Consider the following 24,489-nt stretch of genomic DNA (forward strand, 5'->3'; position numbering starts at 1 on the left):
ATTTAGAGAGAGAGGAAACATCGATTTGTGTCCCACTTGTTTATGCATTCATTGGCTTACTGTATGTGCCCTGACTGGGGATCGAACCCACCACCTGCTGGAGGTGGATGATGCTCTAACCAGCTGAGCTCCTCAGCCAGGGCCTACAGTTTTCAGTAAAACTAACCCATGGTAACTAACCTGCCTGCATCTTACAAGAAACGCTCCAAAGGCGCTATGACAATGCAAATAAACTGGAAGTTTCCATGTTCACATTCACCACCCCAATAAATACTGAACTCAATACATGGTTTCACCATTTTATTACCAGTGCTCAGTGGAAAAAGGAAAGCTTCGAGTTGCTATTTCTGTTTTTTCTGTTTCTTAGTTTGTCCACTTTTCTTCTGTCCTTTCTTTTTCTTCTTGACGAGAACAGCCTTTTCTCCAATAAATAAACCTTTAGAATGTCCTACATTTTTGGAAGCAAAATTAAGTCCCTTCTTCGGTTTACTGACATTCTTCAAACTGGGATTTGAATTTTGTTTTAATTTGTCTTTATTAACAGAACGCATGACTCTGAGTTTTCTCCCCATCAGTTCAGAATTATTTAATTTCAGAGCAAGATGAACAGCATCTGTATTCTGCAATACAAATCAATATATTAATTTCAACCAGAAACTCATCTGCAAAGAAACTAGTCAAATCGCAACTTGAACGGATTAGAGCAGCTTGCACATGGCAAAGCCTCCCATTTCCATGTCCAGGGGTCCAGCCCGTGTCGCAGCTGCTGGGCTGTGGTCTCCGTTGAATCATGCTCTGCACACGTTTCCCCAGGAGGCACTCAGCTGCCTTGTCAGGTTATCAGGTAAGTCACAACCCAACAGGTGCCCTTTCTCACTGTCTAATGAACTTGCACCTGGCAGCGAGCTAGACAGTCACATGGAACCTTTTACAACCCAATGAACCTCCTTCGCACCAGGCTCTTCTGCAAAAGCCCCGAGGTAACATGTCATGGTGCCTGAGCTGCTGGACAAGATGCCTCATAGGGCTCCATTCAGATTCCAAATCCTGTTAATCTTTTATTCTTATAGAGAATAAACCCTGACTATACACCAGATGTGTCTTACAGAACCTGAGGAATTTATCAAGACATAGAAGAAAGACCAAAGCAGAGAAACAGTAAAATAACCACAATACAGTACTGATGGGATCGGAAGGCTGTGACCACCTTTCTTAAAGCTGTCTGGAAATGTATGTCAAGAGTCTTAAAACTGGTCACAGAACTTGACCTCATTAGTAATAGCCCATTGGAATCTGTATTTTTTAATTTAATTTTTTTAATTCAGGAATTTGAGGGCAACAGTGACAGTTATGTCTGAGCGATGACACGCCGTGACAAGCCCTCCCAGTGCATTTCAAAGGCACAGTGACAGTGCAGTGGCCTCCATACCTCAAAGAGCACGTAGCCGAAGCCTCTGCCGACACCGGTCAGCGGGTCTCTCACGATCCTCACGGCCACGATGTTCCCACAGTCCAGAAAGTGGTCCTCCACCACAGCGTCTTCAATTTCTGAAAACAAATTCAGCCGAAGTGGAGCGAAGCCTGGGGATCGCTTTAGGGAGCTGGAGAGGTGTCATACCAGCCCCGTGAAAATTAGTGAAGTTACATTCCTGCCTTTTTAAAGTTACTCGTAACGCACAGACAGGTACTGCTCAGTGGTTATTTCCATTCATTTAACAATAAACAGGTACTTTGCTTATACAAACTTACTGTACGGGAGATTCCCCACAAACACCGATCGCTTGTCCCTCTGAAACACAAAGACACAGAGTCACTCACCGGAACGTAATGTGGGGTCACCCTAGAGCCCAGCCTTTCCCTCCCCCCACACACACGCCACAGGTGCCCGTCTCCCGTGTTCACACCAGTCCCTTGTTGGAGTCTGTCTCTCCCACCTTCCCCGCAGGAACAGGAGGGAAACTGCAAGAGGGAGTGGCCTTTTGTTCACGGGGAACATGACTGGCCCCTGGCCATGCTCGAGAAAGGCTACGTGCTGTGCTGGGGGTGAGGGCCAGACGGCATATTCCAGGCTCTGTGGGCCCCATGGTCTCTGTTGTAACTACTCCCTTCTGCCGCTATAGCGCAGTAATACCAAACCTAACGGGGTGGTTGTATACTAATAAACTTTATTGAAAAGAGCAGCCAGCAGGTGGATCAGGCCAGCTTGCTGACCCTGTGCTAGGTCCACAGTCACAGCCAGGGATGTCAACCAGACCTCTGTCACTTCTTAACTAGGTCACTCTGACACCACCAGCAATTAATCTATGCTTCTGTGGTGAGCTCTTACTCATTCATTTCAAGAGACTTTTAAAAGTATATGTATTTATTCATTTCAGAGAGGAAGGGAGAGGGAGAGAGCGATAGAAACATCAATGATGAGAATCACTGATCAGCTGCCTCCTGCACATCACTACTAGGGATTGAGCCCGCAACCCAGCATGTGCCCTGATCAGGAATCGAACTGTAACCTTTATACTGGGAAGTCCTGGAGAATTGACACTATCTTAGCACAGTACACCTAACACAGAGAAACGGAAACTACTGAATGAATAATTTAACTTCCTAGCCCACCATCTATGAAATAAGACATTTGCCCAGATGATCTCTTACACACCTTCGAGCCTAACTCTCCACGATGATTTGTACCAGATGGAGGGATTGGGGCCACGTTCCTGAAGCTGATGTGACATCATTCCTATGTCATCCAGGGACCAGTGCTGTGACCAGAGGGCAGAGGCTGTACCCTCTGTGCTCCCCTCAGACTGCTGAGCCCACTCCTATCCAAGATTCTAAGTTCTTTAAAGAACTCGCAGATACTCACAGATGAGGTCTCGGATGCGAGGTCAACTCTAACGCGGAATCCATCGGCGATTTGGGTCCCATTTCTGCTTTAGACATACGAAGGGGAAGGGGCTCTTAAAAAGTAGCACTGAGTTACTGTACCATTTGCTTTAAAGTAAAACCAAAGAATTTAGAAATACTCATAGCTACTTGAATAATTCTGTGAGACCTCAGAGAGATAAAATTACCTGTTCAATGCTTTAGTAGCCGCGCTCTCATCCTTAAATACTACATACGCATTAATGTTTTTCTGATCAGGATGAATTTTACGTCTACAAAAAAAAAAAAAAAAAGACAATGTAAAATTGTTAATCTCAAAGTCACCAAAATAAATAGCTTGTTTTCTACTTTCAATCTATACAGATGACAAGAATTCCTGGAGGAAGTTTCATCTCTTTCAATAAATACTTAATAACAACAAAATTAACACACCACCTACTAGTACACAGACACTGGCTGAAACACATCACCCAAGCCTTCCTATTGGTTCTCACCGAGGCTCCCTTTCTAGTAGGTTATTTCACAATACTTCCCATGACTATACAGTCTACCTTGAGGCTTAAAGACAAACATTTGACAAATATATATGCTATTTACAGGCAAAAGGGACCAGTAAAGCATGATGTTTTCTCCAAGTGTAAAAATCTATGAAGCTGGGAGATGGTCTCAATTTAACCAAAATGGAAACGAATATAAGACTACTCCGTTTCTCTAATTATAAACTTACTTTATTGCAGCCAACTTTTTGGACATAGTTCCCTCTGCTGGAATCTTTTAAAAAGAAAAAAAAAGTAAAGAAAATTCATTATTTAAAATATTACTTTAGTTATAATACGTTCTAAATATCTGATTAAAAACATTCTATGGCGCCTTGGCCAGCAGAGTTCAGTGGTTAGAGCATTTCATGCTCCTACAAACACTATACCTGGTCTACAGAGTGAAGTCAGATACCATGTACTCATACAAATTAACTTTAAAAAAATACTTCACCTTTCTATGTTCAGAACATAAATACTGTATGAAGCTGCCACACAAACCCCCCAGATTGAAAGCCTACAATCCCAGAAACGCTATTCAGTAAGTATTAATATATCCGCTTACTCAACAGACAGCAAACAAGGCACCCATCTATCCTCCAAAATGCAGTGCTGGCCTTAGCAGTAAGGATATCATTTTACTATGTGAACTCGCTAAGTTATTTAACAAAGACAAGAGTCAGCAATAGGTACGAAAAACAACTTTTCTCTTGGGCTAGATTTGAACTCTTGATTCAGGTATTAGGTTTAAAGTCAAGTGCTCATCCACCTCACTAATGCCGCCATGGTAACAGGTCTGATTTCAATGCACTATGTCTCCCAATTATGCAATTATAAGCGGGAAGAAAACATACCACAGAGCGAAATCGCACGGATTCTATTGGCCCATACTCTTTAAAAAATGACTTCAGCTTCTGAAATAAAAAAGCATATATTTAGTTCACTTCCAGAGCATCAAATAAGTGGCTACAAAAAGGAATTTTTTTTTAATATACTTTATTGATTTTTTACAGAGAGGAGGAGAGAGGGACAGAGTTAGAAACACTGATGAGAGAGAAACATCGATCAGCTGCCTCCTGCACACCCCCCACTGGGGATGTGCCCGCAACCAAGGTACATGCCCTTGACTGGAATCAAACCTGGGACCCTTCAGTCCACAGGCCGATGCTCTATCCACTGAGCCAAACTGGTTAGGGCTACAAAAAGGAATTAAGTAAAACTGTCTGACAATCATTTACTGCCAGGTTTTATTTCAAGAACATTTCAGAAAAGTAGGTGACTATTCAGGTTGAAAGACAAACACATTTTACTGAAACATAGGGAAAAAAGAAGTTAGTATCTCTAAGGTACATAACACTTGTCTTTCAATCTTTGATAATCTTTACCACATGTAAACTAATAGAATCAATTCCATAGATTCTCTCATTTTTTCACACTGATGAACTTTAATGCTATCTCACCATGAGAAATTCCCCGGCTGTCTGGAATTAGGACCATGGATGGAAGACAAGTCTGGTGGGAATTTTATACATTCTTCTTATGTCTGGCTCGAGATGTGAAGAACGTATGTTTTACAGCTAGAATTATAATCAATTCTGACTCATAAACAATGTATTAAACATGCAACACATCACACACGCTCCCTTCCCTGGGGCCTCTATTAATCTAACAGAAAAATCAGTAACCAAAACTATGCCACAAATGTGTTCTGTCCTACAAAATAATCACAAATAAAATGCTAGGAGACATCAGTGTAAGGGGGAGAGGAAAAAACAGGAAGTCAGTTTTTTGTACTGTTTGTTTTTAAAGTGGAATTTAAGGTGTCCTTTAAAAGATGGGCAGGCCCAGGTGGCATGGCTCAGTGGCTGAACAGTGACCTATGAACCAGGAGGTCACAGTTCAATTCCCGGTCAGGGCACAGGCCCGGTTGTGAGCTCGATCCCCAGTGTGCAGGAGGCAGCCGATCACTGATGCTCTCTCATCATTGATGTTTCTCTCTCTCCCCCTCCCTTCCTCACTGAAATCAATAAAAATATATTAAATAGAAAAACAAAATGAGCAGGATTTTGACCCAAGGGGCCGCCCAACGGTGTGCCTGTGACAGGAACACAAAAGGAAGAACAGGGCACGCTCCGGTTTAGTGCACCGGACATAACGGAGGAACCTAGGATGCATTCATTCCGTGACATGGTCAACAGCGATGGCGCCTCTAATACGTGCAGGGCACTGTGTCAAGTGCCAGGGAGAGCGCGGTGAAGGAGAGAGACAGTCACCCCTGCACTCTAGCACTGACAGGAGAGAAGGCTGGGTCCCTGCAATCGTTCAGATAAGATTTACAAAAGCCTGAATTGGCCAGTGACTATGGCAGCGGTTCTCAACCTGTGGGTCGCGACCCCTTTGGCGGTCGAACGACCCTTTCACAGGGGTCGCCTAAGACCATCCTGCATCTCAGATATTTACATGACGATTCATCACAGTAGCAACATGACAGTGATGAAGTAGCAACGAAAATAATGTCATGGCTGGGTCACCACGTGAGGAACTGTCTTTAAAGGGCCAGAAGGTTGAGAACCACTGGACTATGGGACTAGAAAGGAGGGGTGGATACTGGAAGCAATCGACAGAATGACTTACGTAGTCATGTATGATGGAGTGAGGAACCCATGACGTCTTGTTGTGTGCTCACTCCACAGAGGAGCATTACACACAGTTATGAATTACTCCCGAGTCCGTACCACCTACAGCCCGCACACTCACCTTCTTATTGCATGTGACAGGCAGATTCCCCACAAACACAGTCCTCTCGTTCTTTAACCTCTCTTCTTCTGGGTTCATTTGTGTTTTCTTCCTTTGACTGACAGCTGTGTCATCTTCATCACCAAGCGTTTTTCTATCTGCTACTGGAACACCAGATTGAGAAATTTTCCTTTTCTGCCCTTGTTTCTGGTGAATTTCTTCTTCTAAATCAGCACTTGCTAGAGCATTCTCTCTTTTTAAGGCAAAAAAAGGAAGAAGAAATAATAGTCATGAGAGTCAGGTCTAGTATTTGACAAAGCACAGTGTCTAAAAATATTCCCCACCTACTTCTGACTTTCCTAAATTTAAACATACCATTCACAAACGTATCTACTTTTTAAAAGTAGCATTATCAAAAAGTGACCAGCATCTTTAGGAAATTCAACAGTCAGAAAAAGCACCATTTTTGAAGATACGTTAGGACTGCCAGGTAACAGCAGGAAGAGAAGTTCATTTAAACAAAAGTGGGTTCATTTAAAGCCCTTGGAGATTTCGCTGACCCTCTCCCAATGCCCAACCCCATTATCTGCCCTGGAACTCTAGGGGTACTGCAGCACCCCCTGGGGGCCTATAAAGGTCAATACACCTGCAAAATAATGCCGTAAAAGCAATCTGGCCAATAGGAAAAACCAGATTTCCTACTTTTATGAGTTCTGTATATTTAAAGGACTGATTGTTGAATGTAAATTCTGAAACGGCAAATACAGTATAAAGTCTAGGGGCACATGGATAAAGTGAGGTCTGAACACCAATCAGTCCAGTAATAAAACTGATGGGGTATCTTAAGGAGTGAGAGGAGAATGGGGAGTAGGAGTCATTCATTCATTCATTCACTCACTATTTCCTGGGTTCCTACTCAGTTCTAACCTCTGCTAATGCAAAGACAGAAACTATTAAAGGCCTCTTAGAAGTCAAGTCTCTGAAGCGATAAGCAAAATTCATGATAAAATGGTGTAGACACAAAAAAGGAACAAGAGAGCCCTGGCCGGTTTGGCTCAGTGGACAGAGCAACGGCCTGGGGTCCCGGGTTCGATTCCCGTCAAGGGCATATGCCCAAGTTGCAGGCTCGATCTCCAGTAGGGGGCGTGCAGGAGACAGCTGATCCATGATTCATCATTGATGTTTCTCTCTCTCTCTCCCCCTCTCCCTCTCTGAAATCAATCAAAATATATTAAAAAAAAGAAAAGAAAAAGAAAAACAAGAGAAACAAGAACAGCCTCTCAAGGAAAAGGCAGTCTCTCCCACAGCCAGTCCTCAGTAAATGCTGATCACTGTTATTCTCCCATAAGGAGAGGCCCAAGCTGAAATAAAGAAGCAATAAGATTGGCCCAGTAGTAACCACCGCTGCTGCTGTTCGGTACATGGGCTCCTTATCTTTTCAAGTTTTGCATAAAAATGAGGTGTTCCATAATACAAATATAAAAATATCTATAATAATAGAAGTGTAATATGCTAATTAGGCTGGACGTCCTTCTGGACCAAGCTGCTGCAGGCTGGGGCCCAGGCAGAGGCAGAGGCCCCCTACCCCCATGGCGATGGGGGGGGGGGGGTGTTCCTCGCATGAATTTTATGCATCAGGCCTCTAGTATATATATAATTAGGAAATGAGGAAAAATTAAGATGGATAATGCAGGTGCAATAACCTCAGTTTCTTTACATCTCAATTCCTCACTCAACTAAGAATTTAACCAACCTGTCTGCCAACTTTTTCTCCGCATCAGAAAGCTTCTTCGCTTTCACTTTTTTGGCAGCTTCTCGCAAACGTGGGCTTCCAATTAGGGACGGGCTTTCTTCCTCCTCCTCCTCCTCCTCCCGTTGCCTTTTCTTGCTGGTTTCCTTGGAAAAGTTTGAAGTCAGGTGTGAGACCTCATCCTTAACAATTCAGTGCTCATGCCCGGCCCAGGGACCGGGAGCTCAGGGTTCGATTCCCGGTCAGGGCGCATGCCCGAGGTGCGGGCTCCATCCCCAGGGTGGGCGTGCAGGAGGCAGCCGATCCATGATTCTCTCTCCTCATTGATGTTTCTCTCTCCTCATTGATGTTTCTCTCTCTCTAACCCTCTCCTCTCTCTAAAAAACTTAATAAAAAAAGCACAGTAATTCAGGGGTCTTGGTAAGTTAGCATCTCTCTCTCTCCCCGGCGCGCCCAGCAAGGAAACGTCCGCCGAGATGCACCCCATCCGCCCACGTCAGACACCACGCCCGGCGAGGCGCACTCCTGTCTGAAAGCGGTTCCGACCGGGACTTACTCTGGGCACCGGCACGTACACAGGCGGGCGCTGCGGCTCCCGGGGGCTGAAGAGGGCCGCCAGCCGCCCGCTGCCGCCTCCGCCTGCGCCGCCGCCTCCGCGCCCGCCGCGGACCAGGCTGGCGGCCACCTGTCCCACCAGGTAGTCTCCCGTCGCAGGCCCGCCGCCCGGGCTCTGCGGCCGGACAGACGCCTGAGGCTCTGCGACAGCGCGCCGCCCACCCGCCCGAGACCCGGCCGGGCCGCGCGCTGCCCCCCGCTCCGCCGCGCGCTTCGCCTTCCGCCCGCTGCTAGGCACGGAGGCCGCCATTCTCAGCCCCAGGCCTCTCCGAGCCACACTTCCGGTTGGAGCCACGCCCCTTCCGCTCCTGAGGGGCGGGGCTTCCCCCATCGGCCGAACTGTGGGCGGAGACAGCTGCGCTGGCGACAGCAAACACCCACAAGCGGGGCGGGTCCGGACCCCTGTTCCTGTTTTGTTTTTAAAATATCGTTTTTCTTTTTTTAGGTATACTGTTGATTTCAGAGAGCAAGGGAGAGGAAGAGAGCCTGCAACCCTGGGTTTGATCCCCAGTGGGGGGGCGTTGCACAAGGCAGCCGATCAATGATTCTCAGCTTTGATGTCTTTCCCTTCCTCTCTAAAAAAAAAAATAATTTTTAAAAAACACATTTGACGCTGCTATAAAAAGAACTTTTACCATTTGCAACAGTATGGATGGAACTGGAGAGCATTAAGCCAAGCGAAATAAGCCAGTTGGAGAAAGATAAATATCACGATTTCACGCATATGTGGGATATAATGACCAACATAAACTGATGAACAAAATAGATCCAGACATGGGGCAGGGGAGGAGGGGTTAGAGAGCAACCAAAGGACTTGTATGCATGCACATTAGCATAACCTAATGGACACAGACACGGGGGCGGTGGGGGCATGCCCTTAGGGGTGGGAGTGGAGGAGGGGGCGTGTGTGTGTGTGTGTGTGTGTGTGAGAGAGAGAGAGAGAGAGAGAGAGAGAGAATGAATGGGGGGAGAAATGTAATACTTTAAATAGTAAAAAAAATACACATTTGAGCTTACTAGGCCTTGAAATAGTAGGTTTTTAAAAATGTTTTCTCTTGGTGGGAAGTTCATTAAATGGGGCAAAGGAACTATTGATCTTAAAAGGTTTGAGGTAAAGTGGTGATTCTCAACCCGAAGCACATTAAAATCACTGGAGACTTTAAAAAAAAGATCAATATTCAGGTCCCACTGCAGCCAAGTAAACAGGACTCTGTGAGGGCGGGGCCTGACCACTGTTTTAGCAATGCCCAGCGATTCCCATGTGCATGAGTAGAGTGCGCTAAAGTATGAGACCAACAAGGGTCCATGTAAATTAAAAGACAATTACAATTTGAAAGGAAAAAAGGTTGTGCCCTGGCCTGTGTGGCTCAGTTGGCAGGTTAGATTCCCTATCAGGAAACATTCCCTAGGTTGCCCTAGGTGGGCTTACTGGAGGTAACAGATTTCTCACTCTCTCCCCCACCCCCCCTCCCTCCCTCTCTCTCTAGAATCAATTAAAAAAAGGGGGGGGTAGCTGCTGGTAATGGTTTCAAGTATGTTAAAGAAAACAAAAGTTTTCATTTTATTCTGTAGACAAATCTCCAAGTCTTAGGTCTTCATCATGCTCAGACTCAAGCAAAACTGTACACAGATAAAAGAAGGCCTAATAAATCCTGTATCTGGTTAGTGGACTTTTAATTTTTATGGATAGAACATTCCCCTTTCTGTATGTCAATTAACCCCTCCTGACAATACAGACTGGAGATATATGTTCCAATCAGTCATCACATACAGAAATGAACCAAAATTACTTAATCTTTTAGAAACAAAATCAATGACTCACAAACTATGGCATTTTATTTCAGAGCCTTTGCTTACATTTGTACAATATATTACATAATTCTTCATTGTTTGCAGATCCTAATATATACTTTATAGCTTTTATTCTATAAGCTTTTTCTTCAATGTTTTGCTGTCAACAAATCTTTACAGTCCTGTACAAATTTGAGTAACTTGAAACCATTTTCAACAAAATTAGTTACTGTAAGCACACACTACAAGACTGAAAATGCTTTTCTTAGAAAAGTTGAATGTAAAGGATTCTGACACGTTAGCATCTACAACAAAACGCTTCAAAATTCTCACATCATATTGCCAGAAAACAAATAAACATGCCAGCCCCATTAAAAAAAAAAGTACACAGAACTACAATTAAAACAGTAAAACAGTCTGTACAGTAAAGTACTGTGTATTAACAGTGCCAGGTATTAAATAGCTTGAATGAACACATCCGCAATATACAAATGTCTTACAAAGGTGGAGAATTAAATACAAGTGCCAAACAGAACAGAGGTTGGAATCATACAACATAAAGTCCATACAAGTGGAAACAATTCTGCGTTCATTTATTTTATACAAGGCATTTAATTTCATAGGCCTACTACCCGATTACCTATTTATACTTCAACCTTGAACCATACTAATACAGTTTACTTGTTCCTGAAATCCTCTTGTTGTAGCTCATAATAAAATAAGCAATACAAATGAGTTATCTGTATTTAAGGAAAAGAAACATTTACAAGAAAACACAAAAATATAACTGTTATAATTCATTATGAATAAATATACACTTTGAACTGGCTAAATACAATCTATACATTGTTTAAGATTTAATACAGTTTATTAGCCATTTTCTTTTTTCACACAATGTATTATATCAAAATTAAAAAAAAATACTGATTTATAGAAAAATGGCAAAGTACAGTAGTTCCATTCCAATTTGAAGGGGTATGAAAAGCCACTGCAAGACCTTTTAGCCTAATTCAAACCTGTAAACATGTTCAGTCTTTTTTAAAGAGAATCTTTAATATTTGGTTACCAGGACTGATGTCTGATGTCCTGTTAACGGCAGGTTTTGAATTTATTACATGTGCTTGACTTATACAATTAAAGCCACCGCAAAGTGACTCTCTTTAAAAAACAATTAGCTTGTACAAATGAAAATAGGTTCATATTTTTTTTCATAAATAAATGGAAAAATATCAAATGCTCCAGCTTTAACAAAATACAAGGGAATACATATACAGTAAGTTATCTTACCATTTTCTGGCCACCCAATAATTACGCTTACTGTATTGTCTCTACAGGCAGTGAAAAGCCTCCATTAGCCACAGTGGAAGGCCTTCAAGTCACCAGACACACAATTCCCAGACAAGTTGGAAACAATTATTGCTTGAGGAAAAGCAGTTCATTGTACTTTTTCTTCATAAAAAAAGTGCACTTAAGTGCCAAGTCAGCTTGTCAAGAAACAATTTTTAAATATAAAATAGTGCTTTGTCTGATTTTTTGTGCCACTGTGCAGTATAAAAAAGACGTGGCCCTCACAGCCATTAAGTGCAAAGTGCTTTAGCAAGTCCTGCTGTCACCTGCACTCGACTGACATTCCATTTTGTGATGCGCTGGACATTGATGGTTCAGCTAACGTTAACATAACAGCAGCTGTTATGGAACTGGATGAGGGTGAAGAAGAGGATGAGGATGTAGCAGCACCTAAAGGGACAGGGAAACCAAATCAATAGCGTAATAGAGCGTATACCCAACAATAAACAGGAGTAAATCACCAGACTACAATTCGGCTGTATTCTCCAAAATTATTTCGCTTACAAGGGCAGTCAATGTTACCTACATAGTTGTATTAACCAAAGTCACCCCAATAAATACAATAAATAATTTTTTTTAAAAACCATCCCTGGCTGCTGGGGCTTCGCTGGTTGGAGCATTGTCCTGTACACCAGAAGGTTGTGGGTTCAATTCCTGGTCAGGGCACATACCCAGGTTTCAGGTATTATCCCTAGTTAGGGTGTGTGTGGGAGGCAACCAATTGATGTTTCACTCTCACATTGATGTTTCTCTCTCTCTCCCTCTCCCTTCCTCTTTCGAAAATCATTAAAAAGCATGTCTTCAGGTAAGGATTAAAAAAAAAATAGTAAAGTCTCGTCTCACAATCCCATAATATAAAGAAAGGAAAACCAAGTTATGTCTCAAGAAGCTAAGCAGATGGAACAGAAATGGACAGCCTAGGAACTGCTCCTGTCTGGGTAGACAAAGAGACGGCCTGTGCCCGGTCTTTCAGGGCATGGAAATAAGAGAGAAGACTTTATGTAATAATAAAACCAATGCCAGAAAGAGCTTTGAATCCAATAGAAAAAAATCTATAATCCACCCCAAAATCTCCGCCCCCCCCCCCCAATTCCTGTATCTTTCCCTGTTTGGACTTCCTTGTGAATTTAAATGGTGATGAGAATGGAAGGCTAACTGCTTCTTAAAGATGAAACAAAAGGGTCCACAGCTCAACTACTGCATCACACAGCTGGCTACTCCCCTCCTCCTAAAACTCGTTTCTTGGCCATCATCTCGTTTTCTTCCTTCAAGGCTACTCCCTGCTGCTCTGGCTTCTCCTCGCCCCACCTATAAAAGCTGGCTTGTTCCAGGTTTCCTGTTCTTTCCGATCCACACTTCTTTCCTGGGTGACCTACTCAGGTACTGGGGCTTAAAAACCACGTGCAGTAACTGTTGTACTATAGATACACAAATGACTTGAAAATTATATCCCTAGTCTTGATTTGTCCCCTGAGCTACAAACTTCTATATCCCACTGTCTACCTGGCATGCCCCTTGGAAATCCAAGAGGCATTTCAAAAAGTAACAGGAATAAAACAGCTTCTGGTCCTCTCTGTGTCCGCAGCCTTCAACCAGTCCTTTCTAGGTCTTACTTATTTCCAACACTGGCGCCACATATCCCGTCTGTGGCACCTGGTTATGGCAGCCTTGCTGAAACAAAGACAAGTTTTTCCCTCAGATTGAGTCTATTTTCTCATAGCACTTTCATTTTTATTTTTAAATATATATTTATTGATTTCAGAGAGGAAGGGAGAGGACAATAAGAAACATCAATGATGAGAGAGAATCATGATCAGCTGACCCCGCACGGGCCCTACTGGGGATCAAGCCCACAACCCCAGCATGTGCCCTGACAGGGAATCGAACCTGTGACCTCTCGGTGCATGGGACAAAGCTCAACCAACTGAGCCACACCGGCTAGGGCCACAGCACTTTTCACTAACCAAAACTTTGTTAGGATTTTTTGGGGGGCAGACTGTATGCTCTATGAAAGTGAACATTATGATTTGAGGTCATTTTTCTTTAGGCAGATTTTTCCATTTGCTAGGGTGAGGAAAGTGAGACAGATTAGAGAACTTGCCTGAAGACACACAGGACAAACTCATGTCAGTCTACTGCAGAGTCACAGCTGCTTTATGTGTAAGTAAACGTAAAAACACTTACTTTCTCTTTCTTTCTTCTTCAAACGCTTTCTCCTACGATCAATGGAAGCTACTTCAGATTTTAATGACAGATAATGTTTTCTGATTTCTTGCAATTTTTCTTGAAGAATTGTGATGCGTTCAGCAGTTGTCATATTTTCAAGGTCCGCTGTCAATTTTAAAACTTTTATTAATATGTATTTTTGAACAAAATGTTAAGATATAAAAGAAACAACATATAGTGTGGCTGTAGAATGAGGTCAAGAAGAAAAACTAAAAATAAGTTTTGTAAATTTGTTTCCCTAAGATTTTTTTCTTAGCCTAGAACAATGCCTGGTGCATAATATATGCACAATATTTGTTGAGCTAATGAATGTGGAGAATCAAAGACCTTACAACCTAAACATGTATGCTAAAAATTCCACATCATGTATAGTATCATCACAGTATATCGTATAAACTCATACTTAGAAACAAGACGGGGAAGATGCCAAAATGTTAAAATTGTTTATATTTTCGAATGTCGGGACTGGATACATTTTTTAAAATCCTTTTTAGATTTTTTTTTATGAGTATGTATGCATAACTTTTAAATTGGAAAAACTTTTTTCAAACTCTAAAGCAGCGGTGTTCAACCTGTGGGTCGCGAACAATGAAACTACATCCTGCATATCAGATATTTACATGACAATTCATAACAGTAGCAAAATGACAGTTATGAAGTAGCAACGAAAATAACTTTATGGTTGGAGGTCACCACAACATGAGGACTGTATTAAAGGGTCGCGGCATTAGGAAGGATGAGAACCACTGCAAGCAATTTTCAATATCCTAAGAATATTTTTCTGTGTAAGAAACTCTGGGGTAGTCTCCACCCCCTCAAAAAATATATATGTTATGAAGATTTCTTACGTACACAGAAGTATAGAGCAGTAAAATGAAGCCCCATCTACCCATCATCCACCTTCAGTTATTAGCAACTGATGTCGAATCTTGTCTCATTTATACCTCTTGCACTCCCCACCCCGTATCAGAAATACCTAGCCTATGTTGATATTTTCCTCAATTACCTTCCAATTTTTCTCTTAGCAATCTGTTTCTTCAAATCGAGATCCAAATACAGTCTCTATAATGCGACTGGTTATTGGGACTCTTAAGCTTGGTTATAAACTGCTTTTCACTTACGAGCATCAAGAGTTACGAGGATAACGTTTCTACAGACTGACCAGCTGCCATTCAGTATCAGCCACTTACACATCTGAAAGCTCCACTTGTAAACCTTGGGCAGCCGACTGCTGGGCTCCCTGAGGTCAGGATCCTTGTCCCCATTCTTCCCGCATTTTCCCGGCGACTGTGTCCGCGCAGGCGACTTGGCGCTGTGGGCGCTGTGGGCGCTGTGGGCCTTCATTCCCGTGGGCAGGGCTTTGACGGGCTGAGTCTTAGTGACACTCTCCCCGGCAGAAAGTTCCTCACTGTCGCTACTGTTGGCTGAAAACACAAGCAAAAGAAAAGCATTAGAAACAGGACAGTAACAAAGGTTTTGCCACAGATTTTAATGGACAATTTAAAATTAACCATTTGAATTTATTACTACAGTATACAACCTGTTTTATAGAAGCTGCCTAATGCTTGAAAAATCATCATGTACAAATGCACCGGCACAGTTAAGCAAAACAAAACTCCTTACCTGAGTTGCCAATAGTACTTAAAAAAAACAAAAAAAAACCCCTCTAATCTTCCATTATACTTGGTAGACTATCAAATATACAGTAATTATCTGAATGGCTTTTTATTCCATTATGTTAATATATAAAAAAATAGAATACAGAATCTTTTAAACCGACTCATTATAGAAACTTCTTAATTTTAACACTTTAGGTTGTATAAATGTATACTACTCCTTTGGCCACAAACAAACAATGATGCATAATCATCATGTTCGGGAGTAAACACTAAACTTTGATACATACAATGAATTTCTTAAATAACTCCTACATCATAGCTTGCTGACTGCAATAAACCATCAGTTTTACCCTGGTAAATAGATTCAGTAATTTATGAAAACTTCTGAGGTCGATGTAATATTACATTACATCTGTTGCTGACTAAAGCCTCAGTGCCATAGAAATGGTTAACACCTTGATAAATTTAACATGTGACTGACCAGATGATGGCACTGATTTTCCCATCAATTTCCTCTTTCTGGATAAAAAGTATTATTTTAGATTCCATGACAGTTAATTCATTTAACTGAATTATTTTCAAAGAATGGATGGTATCCTCATTCTGATTTACCAAGGTGTAAGCCCAATAATGAAAATGTGAGAAAGCAATCAACAGTTTTATCGTAAATTATATGAGTGTTAACTGTGTTGCTGAAGATGACCCCTCTTAGGAAATGTCATTTAAATGGTAAAGTCTTGAAGACAAAAACATCATAGTATCATTAAAAAACGCTTTAACTGTCTAAACTGTTGTTACTCCAAATAACTGACAATCAAATGGGCATCTACTTATTGATGCTTCATTGAATAACAGCTACCAGAAATAAAAGAATACTGTTAGGCTCTAAGGCCTGAAAAATACTCCAGACAGGGAAGGTGCATAGCATCTCCTCCACTGTGGTGTTCTAGGAATAAAGAGACTCCACCACTCCTTACACATTTCCTCATCAAATCCCCTCCCGGACCCCCCACTGCTGCTCTGGAACCCCTGGCAACTCCTGGCTAAGCCCCCAAGGCTCGGCCCCACTATGATGCAGTGGTCTGCCTCAGCCTGGCTCTCATGGCCTTGCTGAGCACAGCCGCCCGGGGCCCCAAGGAACGCCATATTCACCGCCTGGAAGTCATATGGGCTCAGCAGAACCTCGGGGCGCTGGCCGCATAACCCTTTCTGCACCGAAGTGCAGCCAAGCCGGCCGATAGCAAAGGTCAGGCAGTGGAGGTGGCAGGAGTCTCCTGGAAGAGCAGCAGGAGTCAGTGTGGGACACCTGAAAAAAAATTCTTTACATATTTTCCGCTTCTCACTTTGTCTACGAGAGAGAGATAAAATGTGCAGCTCTCAGGAGAAATACAGTATATATATTCCTGTAGGTCGATGAACAGTCATTGATAAAGTTAAGTCTTTAGTTAGAGCCCACTTAACCAATGGATATAGTGTATATTGCTCATAGCTACTCTTGGCCACATGGCTTGAGGTACCCAAGACAAAGGTGGTAACTGGAGTTGTTGGGATTACAGCGCCAAAGCTGTCTTGATTGTTCTCTCCTAGGCTGATTTTGCCTTGAAGAATGAAAAGCAATCAATTTATCGTAATAAAAATCGTACATGACTGACGCATTTCATAATGTGAAATGACACGGGGAAAGAACTATAGAGCATAACACAAACACGAAAATGTTGCTTATGTCACAGGAGCGGTAGCTGTTACTTTAAAAAGGATTGCCGGCTCATTCATCATTCATTCTCCATCACTCACATTCATCAGCAATGAATAACACTGCTGAGTAAGACCAAACTGCTTCATCCTAGAATTTACCTAGGATCTGAAGACTTGTGTGACATTTTGTGGGTAGTGGCAAAATTAAAATATTGACTTAGCCCTGGCCGGTGTGGCTCTGTTGGTTGGAGCGTCTTCCCATACATACACTGAAAGGTCTCGGGTTCAATTCCCAGTCAGGACACATACCCAGGCTGCAGGTTCGTACAGGAGGCAACCAATCAATGGTTGTCTCTCTCTCCTCTCTCTCTCTTTCCATCTACCTTCCTCTCTCTCTCTCAAATCAACAAAAAACATATCCTCAGGTGAGGATTAAATAAAATACATATATTGACTTATACCACATCCTGAATACCTTAATGGGGGAAAAATATCCGCCATAATTTTTAAAGTTACTGGTATAGTTGACATAGAGTAATTACTTCCAGGCTTACAAAATAGTAATTCAACATTTATATACCTTACAAAGTGATCAATATATCCGCCATTATTTTTATATCTAAAAAAATTAGAGGTTTTACAACTTACTGCCTTTTCCCTTCTTTTTGTTGTTTACCACTGTTGCTTTATGGCTTCGTTTCTGCTTTTTCGATGAACTTCCTCCTCCCTGGGCTTCTTTCCCTCTTTTCTGACCTGTACAGGCTACGATGGGAAAGAAATTATTAAGTAACACAATATGAAAATCAAGCTTTTCCTAGGTATAACTTAATTCCACATTTTGTAAGTATAGAACAATTCTGAAACTATACATGCTCTTTATGAAATCTATAAATCATAGAACTTAGTATTATTTTTAAAATAAATTGTTATTAATGAGCTCACTTATTGCACATAATAAAAGTTAGAGGGGTTTTTTTTTTAAAGCAAATGAAGTGTGAACATCCTTCTTAGAAAAATCAGATATAAACTGAAAATAGTTCTCAATATAGTACTGAGAGCTTATGAGTCTAGTAGTAATTCAAAAACAGGCATATGCTGAAAATAAAAAATAAAATTTGTTAAAATTCAGTAAAACCAAAATATTAAAGTTTAATTACAGGTTAAATATTAATAATATATCTTATAATGATATTACTATAATTTTAAATGCTATGATCCGAATGGGGTAAATTTTAGTAGTAATTCAGTTATATTACGCATTTATTTATTTCATCAGTAACTTAGTTCTCAGGGCACTGGTTAACACACACACCATTTACAAATCCAGCAATAGCAGTTCTAAGTAACGGTTCACCTTCTTGGTAGAAGATTCTCCAAAATGTTTTAAATGTCTCCTTTCCTTTAAGGACTAGCCCAAGTCCCAAACGTTCCTAACTTTCCCCGCTGCTCAGGCTTCACTGATTGATCACTGCTCTACGCTGTGGTTTCTATACGTTTTCCTTTTTACTAATCTGGTCCTCAGCACCTCCTGTGTTTCCGATTCTTTCCAGCTGCAAGTCTTTTTCCCCGGACTCCGCGGTAAGTTCTTTTTCCATAGATAAATCCTATCTATTCAGTTCCAACGTCACATACTATAATAACATGACATAATTAATTTTAGGATAAAATGATGCCATGTTTGCTACAAAAAGTTTCTTAGTCCTATTACCAGTGGTAAACTCAACTTTGAGTATGTAAGACATGGCTTCTGTGGTCAAAAATGAAACAGAATTGTTTTGTTTGAAACTTTAATAGATTTCCTTTTTAATGGGTGTATCTATTGATAACTTTTCCTAATGCTATTTTAATATAACAAAGTGAAACATAAAGAAGGTGACTTAGATATTGATTATACAGACGCAGACTCTTAAAAATAATTGCCAGATTTTTCCTCAAGAGTTTAATTCTGAAATTTTCAGGTTAATGTAGGCTAAACTGGAGGAAAATCCTAAATCTAAATTGCAAGACTTACATTTTTATTTTTTATTTTTTAAATATATTTTATTGATTTTTTTATAGAGAGGAAGGGAGAGAGATAGAGAGCCAGAAACATCGATGAGAGAGAAACATCGATCAGCTGCCTCCTGCACATCTCCCACTGGGGATGTGCCTGCAACCCAGGTACATGCCCTTGACCGGAATCGAACCCGGAACCCTTCAGTCCGCAGGCCGACACTCTATCCACTGAGCCAAACCGGTTTCGGCACATTTTTATTTTTAATACCATGTAAATTCTCTAATATCAGTAGACAACTTTATTAAAATGAGGTCATATTAAACAGGTGCTTAAAAAGTTATCCCTGCCCTGGCCAGTGTGGCTTGGTTGGTCATCCTATACACCAAAAGGTCACAGGTACAATTCCCAGTCAGGGCACATGCCCAGGTTGTGGGTTCGATCCCCAGTTGGGGCACATGTGGGAGGCAACTGATCGATGTTTCACTCTCACATCAATGTTTTTTCCTCTCTCTCCCTTCCTTTCTCTCTAAAAATCAGTTAAAATTATTTTTTTAAATAAAGGACTAAATTATTTAAAAATACTATATGCTGTGACATGATAAAGCAGATGGTCCTCTGCTACCCTAAATCTGGAAGTTCTCATGTTTCTTTTTAACCTATTCAAGATTAAAATTCAGAAGGACTACCATATCTTTTAATTTTTTTTATTTTTCATAAGATGAGGAACACAAAGATACAATCTTGTAAGAATTATAAGTATTAAAATTCTATCATGCTATTGTCAAAAGTCTCTCTAATCATTTATGACAAAGGCTTCTCTAATTCTGAAGATTATTTATGCCTGGACAATTCAGTTCCATAAGATAGTATGGCAGACAAATACAATCATAGTAGCTATATCTGTGAATGTAAAAAAACAACAACGAAGAACATCCCAATTTAATAGCAATTATATTTTGTACTTAGTATTTATTGTTCCAAAAGAAATATTTTAAGTCAAGATTTGTGTGACAATGTTATATCAATTATCTCTCAATAAAGCTGGAGGAGGAAAAAAATGATTTGTGTGAGAAAACTTGGATTTAACTAATCTGATCTAGATTCTCTCTCTTAAGCTAAGAACCTAAAGCTAGCACAAAACCTGTTATGTCACATAAAATACATACCCTACCTAGTGCTCTGCCTTTACAATGGACAAGAGTGCTTTGAAGCCAAGTGTCAGACTAGAGTATACCAATTTAAAGACACCTGAGTGAAGTGGTTTATAAGAAAAATGATGACAGAAGTATAGCTATGGCATTATCAAAAGGTACTGATACTTTTAGAAAGTACTCATTTGAATTTCCACTTTTAACAACTTCACGGAAAATCAAAAAAGTATTACTGTCGGTTAGTAACATACACATTGGTCCTTCAATTTGGTAGCTATGCATCTAAGAAAGCATCAAATTCCTTTACAAACTCACACAAGTTAGTCAGGCTTGAAAAGCAGTGTGACACGGTTGTCTGAGGAAAGCAGTGCCTGGCCGGTGGTTGCTCCAAACCCCTACATACAGATTTGGTTAAGGTTGGAGGGGTCTGTCGATAAATCAAAATGTTCGTGAGAAACTGCACGTGACAACTGCACACACAACGTTACAGAAATGTACTGAAGCTGCTCATGCCACACGTCCACCGGCGGAGAATGTGTCCCTAACGGGTCTGGACTGGGGCCTGGGTGCCAAGGACACCAGGTCCTTCCCAAGCTTTGAGATAACGCATCCCACTACTCATTACTCAGATGACTTTCCAAGCTGCCATCCGCACCGCCTTCGCACAGCGCTTCCTTGGGAAGCCACTGGGAGGGAGGAGGGGACCCTAAGGCGGGCCCAGGCCCGCGGCTCACCTTTCTCCGAGGGCTCGGGCTCGGGCTGGGTGCTGCTGCTGGAGCTCACGCTGGCGTCGCAGCGGGCGGGCGAGCTGTTCCCCTCGGACTGCAGGTCCTGCAGCTCCCCCGCCACACTGTCCACCTCGATGGTGCTGTCCGTCTCACTCTTGATGCTTCGCACCTCTTCCTGGTTTGGGGCCAGGGCGTCTGATGCTGACACCGAAGACTGCTGCTGCCCGGCCTCCGTGACGGTGACCGAGGAAGGGGACTCGGGGGTGGTCGGAGGGGTGTTCAGCACTGAATTGCTGCCGCTGCTGGGAAACTCGGCCTTCTTGTCGCTGGCTTCCGTGGGTTTCTCCTCGGCGGGCTGGCCGTCGGCACCGGCGGGCAGCGGCGCGTCCAGCTCGGCCCCGGGTGAGCAGCTCTCCTCCTCGGCCACCGTCTGCAGGGTCCCCTCGGCCGGGCCCTCCTCCGGAGCCGGGTGCGGAGGGGAGGCTGCGGCCTCCGTGTCGGAGTCGGAAAAAAGCTCCTTCAGCGTCTTTTTGGGCCACTGGCCCTGAATACTTGACCAGACATCTTTGCGATCTTTCGCTCGGCTGTTCTGAAGCCTTTCGTCTGAGTTGTTGAGAAGTTTGATCCTTTTTTCTGCCACTTCTGAAAATCCCGAATAGAAACCAGTCGTCCGCAGAGATTTTCTCTTTTCCTCCAAACCGTTGTATTTCTTGGTTGGTGTCAGCTTTGCTTTTGATTTTTCTTCTTCGTCTTCATCAGAGGAGCTGTTGCTACTGTTTTCTACGCAAAGTGAGTCTTTGCTCTTGGCCTTCTCGTCCTTCTTGCTGGGCGACCCGGTTTTTGCACACTCCTCTGTGTTGCAGTACCTTCTTTTCCCACGTTTGACCTGTGGCTTTGAGGATTTATCGGGGGTGTCTTTCTTGACATCCTTTCTCTTTTTTGTGACTTCATCTTCTTCATAATCTGTATCTTCAGACAATCCTTCCATATCTTTTCTTAACCTTTCTGGAGATTTCGACGCTGGTTTAGATATTACCAAATCTGCATGGACCTTGCTTTCTTCTAGCAAAAATGAACTGTTCTGTTCCTCCTTTGAAAGAAGGTCATTTCTGGCGTGGGCCAAATACTCCGTCTTCGATTCCTCTTTGCCAGTACTGTCCATGTCGTGAGCACCTGTCTCATCCTCCTGCTCACTGTCTTCAGAACTTTCAGAAGCTGGAAAAGAAAGAAGAAAAACGATGTATGACAGGAAGATTAGCAGTATCTTCTCTGCGCCATGCACTTTATATATTAGCTCCTATGTTTATAGCCACCCTGCTCGCCAGGTTTTAACCCATTTTACAAGTGAGGAAACTAAGCTTCTGAGAGTTAAGACACTCACCAAAAGCAGAAATGCCGACATGTGGAGCGATAGTTCCACTACTATATACTTTTGCCATCTATATTAATAGAGGAATATGCAAATTGTCCGGGACACTGTCACAGTAACAGTAACGACCAAACAGCAGGCTGCTTGGGGCAACCAGGCTGGCAGGGGGTTAGTGAGGGACAACCAAACGACTGAACAGCAGACTGCGTGGGGAGACCAGGCTGGCGGAGGGGGGGGGGGGGGTGGGGTGGAGGCAGTTGGGAGTGATCAGGCCGGCAGGGGAGGGAAGTTGGGGGTGACTGGGCCGGCAGGAGAGAGTTAGGCGTCAATCAGGCCAGCAGGGGAGCGGTTGGTTAGATGGCGATCAAGCTGGCAGACAGAAGCGGTTAGGGGTAATCAGGCAGGCAGGCAGGCAAGCGGTTAGGAGCCAGTAGTCCCAGATTTGTGAGAGGGATGTCTGACTGCCGGCAGTCAAACATCCCCCAAGGGGTCCCAGATTGGAGAGGGTGTAGGCCCGGCTGAGGGACACCCCCCCCCTTCACGTGCACGAATTTTGTGCACTGGGCCTCTAGTAACATATAAAATTGTAAAGATAAAAGTAGCGAATTTTATTGTCTGTAAATTATGCCTCATTAAAGCTGTGAGGTGTGTGTTTGAGGAGTGTGTTTTATCATCCCTATTTTATAGTTTAGGAAATTAGGATTTAGAGAGGTTAAACTACCCCAAATGGCAAGAGAAAGTCTAAATTTAAGTCATTTGATTCCAGAATTTAGAATCTTAAATATAACAGTCTAAGAAATCCATGTAGTATGTTCTTTAACTAGGTTTAAATTTAAAAAAAATTGAGACAATTAAGATGGGTAAAAACATTAAAAATTTTCAATGTGTTCCTACATAACTAAATTTTTTAAAATGATCAAAGCAGTACATATAGGTGGTTATAACTATTTCTATTGATAGTTATTACCACCTTCTCTTAATAATATTCTATTTGTTGATTTATAAAGTTTAACCTATATAAGCAATGAGAATTTTCTCTTATTAATACCTCATCCCTCTTCCCCCATACTTTCTCTCTGTATATTTATTCAAATATAGTATTTATAACATGTAAATATGGTTCATTGCAGAAACAGTCCACTTGTTATTTTCTTTCTGGTATAGCCTTTTATTTTTCAAGGAGTTTCCAAAAGTTCTTTTCTACTCATGCTGTCTTCCTTTCTTATGTCTTTCACACTTATTTCACTGCTCCATTAAGTCAAGCATTCTCTGCAATTTCCTCACTCACTCAATCTCTACCCTGGAGGCCTATTTTCTGCTCCATCTAGGGGGCTGCTCTCTGGGTCAGTTCTAACAGCCATCATCCTAGGAATCTCCTGCAGGTTTTCTCGTGACCCAGACCCACTGTTAAAACAATCTCACATCTTCCTTTTTCTAGGTTTACTCCCATATTGTGTTGGACCACCTAACAGTTTCCTAAAACAGTACATGGGAGGAAAATAGTCTTTGTCCTTACACGTCTGAATACATCCTGACCCTCAAACTTCATTGTGTGATCTGTTTAACCAGGTGCAGAATTCCAAGTTGAAATTATTTTCCTTCAAAATTTTGAAGGTGCGGCTCTTTTGCTTACAGTGTTGAAAACACTCTTTCATTCCTTTGTGGTGATGATTTTATTCCTGCTATTTTATAATTTCACTAGAGGCCCGATGAACGAAATTCGTGCAAGAGTAGGCCTTCCTTTCCCCAGCTGCCTGCACCAGCTTCCCTCTGGCACCAGGGACCCGGGCTTCCCTCCAGCCTCCGGCAGGCACCAAGGACCCAGGCTTCCCCTGCAGCCCAGGCTTTGTCCAGAAGGTTGTCTGGAAGGATGTCCAGTCTAATTAGCATATTACGCTTTTATTATTATAGATAAAATGTACTGTGGCATGGCTCTTTCTTCATCACTTCAAGTACTTGAGGGGCTCTTTCAATTTAAAGATTTCTGCCTGTCAGTTCTAAAAATATTTCCTCTTTTAGTTACTTGCTAATTTCTCCTCAGTCCTGATCA

The 24,489-nt window shown here is 42.2% G+C and overlaps 2 protein-coding genes across 4 annotated transcripts in view; both read right to left on the reverse strand.

Moving 5' to 3' along the window:
• Positions 1-285: 285 nt before the first annotated feature.
• On the reverse strand, positions 286-8,788 carry RBM34 (RNA binding motif protein 34). The gene is made up of 10 exons (XM_081114326.1): positions 8,459-8,788; positions 7,906-8,048; positions 6,174-6,405; positions 4,271-4,330; positions 3,608-3,651; positions 3,069-3,152; positions 2,861-2,924; positions 1,750-1,789; positions 1,430-1,548; positions 286-620 (listed from the first exon to the last, which is right to left on the reverse strand). Exons 1-10 carry the CDS (start codon positions 8,765-8,767, stop codon positions 342-344), a joined length of 1,374 nt encoding a protein of 457 aa, XP_080970452.1. The 5' UTR covers positions 8,768-8,788; the 3' UTR covers positions 286-341.
• A 1,547-nt stretch (positions 8,789-10,335) lies between these two features.
• The window catches only part of ARID4B (AT-rich interaction domain 4B), a 59,772-nt gene continuing 45,618 nt past the window's right edge, over positions 10,336-24,489 (reverse strand). For all 3 annotated transcript variants that reach the window (XM_081114331.1, XM_081114330.1, XM_081114329.1), the window contains 5 exons: positions 21,077-22,285; positions 17,844-17,957; positions 15,072-15,305; positions 13,840-13,986; positions 10,336-12,045 (listed from right to left, as the gene is read on the reverse strand). In XM_081114331.1, coding sequence (XP_080970457.1) covers positions 11,918-12,045; positions 13,840-13,986; positions 15,072-15,305; positions 17,844-17,957; positions 21,077-22,285 — 1,832 coding nt within the window. In that variant the 3' untranslated portion in view covers positions 10,336-11,917. The remainder of the gene's footprint in view (positions 12,046-13,839; positions 13,987-15,071; positions 15,306-17,843; positions 17,958-21,076; positions 22,286-24,489) is intronic.

Source organism: Myotis nattereri, assembly GCF_964212035.1.
Source record: "Myotis nattereri genome assembly, chromosome: 20".
NCBI lineage: Eukaryota > Metazoa > Chordata > Mammalia > Chiroptera > Vespertilionidae > Myotis > Myotis nattereri.